At 26.2% G+C, this 6,658-nt stretch overlaps 1 protein-coding gene across 1 annotated transcript; it reads right to left on the bottom strand.

Moving 5' to 3' along the window:
* Positions 1 to 296: 296 nt before the first annotated feature.
* Positions 297 to 5,191, bottom strand: LOC107642835 (cytochrome P450 71D8). Its single transcript, XM_016346321.3, has 2 exons — positions 4,066 to 5,191; positions 297 to 1,145 (listed from the first exon to the last, which is right to left on the bottom strand). Exons 1-2 carry the CDS (start codon positions 4,963 to 4,965, stop codon positions 534 to 536), a joined length of 1,512 nt encoding a protein of 503 aa, XP_016201807.1. The 5' UTR covers positions 4,966 to 5,191; the 3' UTR covers positions 297 to 533.
* Between the last annotated feature and the right edge of the window lie 1,467 nt (positions 5,192 to 6,658).

Genomic DNA, 6,658 nt, shown 5'->3' with positions numbered 1-6,658 from the left:
GAAATAACAGTACCTTCCCAAACTCGTTGGCCAAAATCATTAAAAAAAAAACTCATAATCTAACCATTGGATGTCATGAGTTTGAGGGGACTATTGAGAATAGTAAAGATATATAGTTTTCAAGAAAAGTCTCAAGAAAACAAAGTTCAATCCAATTAGTTAGTTAGATGTTGAGTCTTCTGTATGTTTCTGGTCTTGATTTCTTTTCTTGGCTGTTCTGGTTTTTTGGGTAACAAGTGTTGAGGCTTTTCTGTTATTAATAGATCCCCTCTCTGGTGTAAAGGAGAACACTTGAATGCAATAATATCACACATTTGAATTTATAAATTCTTGTTCAATCCTTCTTAGTGCAGTTTACATTTTCTCTGCATAATTTCTGTTGAAGAGTATTGTTCATACAAGACTCTTCACAGATACATATTAGCTGAGTTCTTATTATTATAATTACATATTTAACTAGAATACCATGGTATTAAATTATGAATGTGGGTAACTGGAACAAAAAACAAGATGAGAATATGACGATGAAGAAGTTATGGTTGATAAGGAGTGGCAATGACGCACAAGGGATGTTTTCTTGCAATTGCCAAGCCAGGGACTTCAGTCATGTCGAGATCCTCAGGCTTCATTCCATCGGGGAGTTGCCAATTGAAATGGTAAAGTAAGAGAGCCAAAGGAAGTGTAATGCTGGCCACACCGAAATTCATACCAGGACAGATTCTCCTTCCTCCCCCAAATGGTAAATACTCAAAGTTATTCCCTTTGTAATCCAACGAACTATCTTCAAACCTCTCAGGTATGAAACTCTCAGCATCATGCCAGTATTGGGGATCTCTTCCAATTGCCCACACGTTCACCATCACCCTCGTCTTCACTGGTATATCATACCCATGGATGTTGGTTGCTTCGGTGCATTCTCTAGGGATCAACAATGGAGTTGGACAGTGTAACCTTAGTGTCTCCTTCACCACTAGCTTCAAGTAACTTAGTTCTTCAATATCACTTTCTTGAATTGTTTTCTTTCCTTTAAGTGCTTCCCTTAATTCGGCTTGTAACTTTGCCATCACTCTTGGGTTCTTCATCATTTCTGACATGCCCCATTCTAATGTTGCTGCCGAGGTATCCATTCCAGCAGCGAATATGTCCTATAAACAGTTGATTTTCTTTTCTTTAGTTTTTTATTTTGGAAAATGAAAACACGATGAAATACTAAAAATCAATGAAAGAGAGAAGCAATTACTAAAACAAATATGTATTTGTACACTAAAATCAGTGATTAAAATCAACAATCAATGTATTTATATATAAATATATATGTGATTTAATTTATTTTCAATATATATTTATATTCTAATTTTTTAACATATATTTTATATTAATAATCGATTTTAGTGATTAATTTTAATATACACGTAGTATAATTAATAATAAAATACTACGAATGCAAAACGTTAATAATATATACCTTAAAATCAGTTATTAATACAAAATATATATTAAAATTAAATTAAATAATATATATTTATACACAAATATTTAATAATTAATTTTAATATATACTTAATGTTTTTGCAAAAGATTTATATACATCAAGGCCAGGGCGGTGTCTCATTCATGACAAGCCGATAAATACTAGGTGATAATTAAAATTTTTTTTTTAACAAATTTTTGTTTTATATTTAAATTAATATTAATTATTTTTTATTTTTATATTAAAAGGATTGACCTTCTTCTTCTAACATTTCTTATAAACTTCCCGTAGTTCAGTTTCTTTCTATAAATTACATATAAATTTCAGGTTAGCACTTTTTAAAATTTTTATTTAGTCTCTTTTAATTTTTACGAAATTAGTTTTTAGCCATTTTCTAATAGTGCTCTTATAGTTATATATCAAATCGGCGTTGTGTATGTCTTTTCATATATATATTTTTTATTTTTTAATATTAAAACCAATTCATAAAAAATGAATAGATAAAAGTTTTTATTTTATATTATAAAAATATAAAATACTACAAATATTGTTTTTCTAGTTAAATACATAACGATAATTAAAAAACATGCTGTCTTAACAATAGTTTTTTGATAATTGAATATATAGGGATATTAAAAGGAGACTCCAAAGTGGAACCCCTATTTTTTTTTGGGTGAAGACTGATGAATCTCTAATGTTATAGAAAATATTAGAGAACCGATCTTTTATATTTATTTTATATTTAAATTAATAATAATTAACTTTTTATTTTCTAACACTAAAAAAATTGACTCTTGAAAATTTTCATTGTTAGAACATAGTAACGTACACACACGAAACAAAACAAGTCAACAATAGAGACGGATTCTATCTAGCTAGGACTCAGCCAGGCAGGTGGGGGCATGCATTAGAGACGCTTGGCCCCAGCCCCCAACTTATCCAAAATTTATTATATGTGGGACTTTGAGTTCAAAGCTTCAGCTAGAATGAGTAGTGCAATCACATTTTCAATCATTTTCCGTTGAAAACTCCAAAATTATTATTATAGATTAGATGTATCTATCTTGTTGTGCTCTAAGATTACATGTTAAAATTATTAGTAAAAACTTTTTTTATTAAAATATAAAAAATTTAAATTTTAATATATTTATTAAAAAAATAAATTTTTTATTAATAATAAATTTATCATATGTCCTAATTAAAAACATATATTAATTAACCTCATATAAATTATAATAAGGTTTAACTACTTTGTGCTTTTTTTTTTGTGACTAACTACTTTGTGCTTTAAATACGCATACTAAAATTATAAATTAGAAAAGTTTTTTTAAAAAATATAAAAAAATTTAAATTTTTAATATATTTATTAAAAAAAATTAAAACCTTCATCTTCTAATAATAATCTTATCATATATTATTCTAAAAATACATATTATAGTTGAATCTATTATAATATTATTCTTTGGACTTTTTCTATTTCTATTTTTTTAAACTATTTTAGTTATCTTTAAACACACATATTAAATTTATTAATTAAAAAAATTATAATGAAAGATATAAAATTTAAGTTTTTAATATTTTTATACTAAATTTATCAAAATAATATTTTTAAAGTTCATATTAGCTAAATCATTTTAAATAGCTCTTGGTCTAAATTAATAGAGATTATATATGTATGTTATGGCTTACAATTTTTTATTCTATATCATTTGACAATAATATATTTATCTATTTTTTATTACTATATATATTTTCTCTTTTTTAATTATTTTACAATAATAAATTAATATGAATAAAAAATCATTGTTTCTCCATGTTGTTTATATATTAATATTAAATTTGTATTTTTCACACGATAACCTGTATGTTGTTTTGTGTCATGTCATATGATTCAAAAAATGACAAAAAAAAAAAAGATAAAAATGGTAATGAATATATATGTGTATACATGCGCCGCCAAACAAATAATCACTCAAAGAAAACTTTTAAGAGGAATGCTAGGGGTAATAATTTTTGTGATTTGTAGTCATCAAATAGTTATTAATGATGGTTTTAATAGTGTAAGATTAGTGTAAAATTTTATCCAATAATTAACTTTTCTTTACTAATTATATGCTAGCCAGATTTAACAAAGTTGCTGGCCCCTAAACTTTTCCAACTTTTAATAAACAAATTTTGAATAGTCTTTTTTTATGGATAAATTCTTACTAGAGATCATCATATTCATCATCAGTGATAGTATGTACGAAGGAAAAGTATAAGTAATTAACAATATTTTTAAACAATGTGAATTATTAAAAAAATAAATTAATTTTAAATTTAATTAATAACATTAAATTAAAATGTAATGTATTTTTATTTGATTGGTAGTTGTTCATATTGTTCAAAATGATCATTGTTTATCTAGCACTTCCCATATATTAATTGTGTGTGTATATTGGAAAAGTATGAGTTTTCCTTAAATTACTTTGGTTATGTGGGTGGCAACAATAAAAACCTGAGAAAGAGGAATTTTGATAGACAAAACAATGAAAATAAAAAGAGCAGATCACAGAAAAAAAGGTTAAGAGATGAGTGCATTAAAATGTACTAACCCCAATGACCGCTTTGACGTTTGTGATTGTTAGGTTGGTCTGGAGACTCCCACTTTGCTGAACTCTCAACAGAACATCAACAAGGTCTTCCTCTTCAACGTCGGTCCTACCTTCTGTTTGCTTCTTTTGATGCTCCTTTATGATGTCCTCCATGAACTTATCAAGTCTCTCGTGCAGATTCTCCACCTTTGACTTCAATCCACTCAAATAAAACAGAGGTTTGATTGAAGGAAACAAATCCCCCCAATGAAACCCTCCCAAGATTTGCATTGCTTCTTTGATGAGAAGGATAAACTCACTATGGTCCATGTTGGAGTTACCAAAGGCAGCCCTGTAGACAGTTACACTTATCAAGTGGAAAATCATGTCAGACAGATTGATCCGTGAACCCGCAGATTCACGGATCTTCTGGATGGTTCTTTCCATCTCGGCTTCTCTTATAAAAGCCAGAGACTGAACCTTTTTCTTACTCAAAAGTTCCAGAGTACATATCTTGCGCATGTCTCTCCAGTAATCGCTGGACGGAGAGAATACAATATCTGCAGGGCCATATACTAGAGTTGGAACAGCAGCAAGAAGAGGCCTCCTTTGAAAAGATCCATCGTAGGTTTTGAGTACCTCCTTGGCTAGCTTAGCGGAAGATATAACTACTGTGGAGTTTTCACCCAGTTTGAGGTGCATGAAGGGTCCATACTTTTTTGCTAGTTCTCTGAGAGAACGGTGTGGCAGTGGTCCTGCTTGTGCAACTTGATGGAAGTTACCAATGAGGGGTAATTTCCATGGACCAGGTGGTAGTTTATGAGTGGGCTTGGTTTTTGACTTGTAATATTTCACAAGAAAAGAGAACAGTATCAACAGAAAAAACGTAGGAACAAGCAAGGAGGAGGATTCAGCTTCCATGTTACCAAGAACAAATTATTGTTAGTTTAATCTCAAGAATTTTCTTGGATCTGAGGTTGTTTGTTATAATGATTGTATGGATATTTGATCTTATTTATAGAATCTTGAAACTCGGAGACATGTTAATTATACATATGTTGAGTTGATCAACTCCTCGTATGTAGCATAGGAAAAATTCTTAAATTATTGGGACTACTCTTTAGTCAACAATTTTTATTACAAAAACAATTAGAGTGAATACCCAATTCGGCATATATCGAAGACACAACGAGATCTTTAATAAAAGTCTTTGAACTTTATTTTTTTTATAAAATTGATTAGTCTTTATATCAAAAAAAAAATTAACATAAGAGTTAATCAGTCTTATAAAAGTAAAACTCAGTGATTGAATTAGATATTTTTTTTGTTAAAGATCTCGTTGTCTTTTGAAATAATTGTTAAAGGTCGTTTAGGATTTTTCTCAAATAATTATTACTGTAAAATACATATTAAAATATATTAAATTATTATATATACATCAAAATTAATTATCTGTATTTTTATAAAAATATATATATTTAAATTAAAATATTAATTAAAAGTTGAAAATTTAAAACACAAATAACATTTTTCTATTTTATATTAACATGTATTTTATATATTAGTGATTAATTTTATTGTATACTTATAATATTACTCTATATATTAAAAATAAATTAAACTAAAAAGATATTTATACACAAAAATATTATTATTGATTTATTATTTTATTTTTAGTATGTACATAGTATTTTTATTAAAAATATAATAAATTCATTTTTAATTAATATTAGGCAATTTTTTATTATAAAATTATTTTTTTAAAATTTAAGATTTAAGATAATAATTTTAATAAAAAATTAGGGTTCTCCAACGAACCACGCTATACGATTAATAATTTTTGTGAGAACCTATAGTTGACAAAAAAAAAAATTAAAATCAACTATCCAAGCATATCACATGTCGCTTTTTTTCTAAGGAGGAAGAATGAAAATGATATAATTTATTGATACTACAAAAAATTATTCACAAAAAGGTGTGCATGAAATCATTTACTTTATCAGGTTTAGAATTTAACATTTATATTTCTATTTTTTTATTAATATAACATAATTTTTATATTCTCCTGTATTTTTATTAAAAAATAAATTATTTTATTAAATAAATTAATTTTAAGTTGAATTATATATAATAAAATATGGAAATAACATAAAAAAATACAAAAGTTTTAGTTAAAAAACACATAAATTATTTTAATCTATATAGATTTTTTAGTTAATAATATAAATGAATAATATAAAAATTTTAATTTAATACCATAGAAACATAAGTTAAATAACACAGAAATTATTAGTGTTTATCGCCATACAATTTATATGTTTATTGTAAGAAAAATTTATGTAACTATTTCCTATGTTTCTCTTAAAACATTTGTGTATTTACTTTAAAAAACTTTCTATATTTATCGTAAAAATATTTCTATATTTTTTATGGTTTTTTTTTTTTTAAACTTATGTATTGTATCACAAAATTTATCTGTTTGCTTCTTATATTTTTTATTTCTTTTGTGTTTATCGTCAAAAAATTCATTTATTTATCGTAAAAAAGTTATGTGTTTATCATTTCAAGATTTTTGTGTTTGCTCTTTATATTTTTATTCAAAAAACTATGTGAT

The sequence above is a fragment of the Arachis ipaensis genome, chromosome B5 (genome assembly GCF_059453495.1).
Source record: "Arachis ipaensis isolate K30076 ecotype BB chromosome B5, ASM5945349v1, whole genome shotgun sequence".
NCBI classification, from domain to species: domain Eukaryota; kingdom Viridiplantae; phylum Streptophyta; class Magnoliopsida; order Fabales; family Fabaceae; genus Arachis; species Arachis ipaensis.
This window is presented reverse-complemented; position numbering and strand designations above follow the sequence as displayed.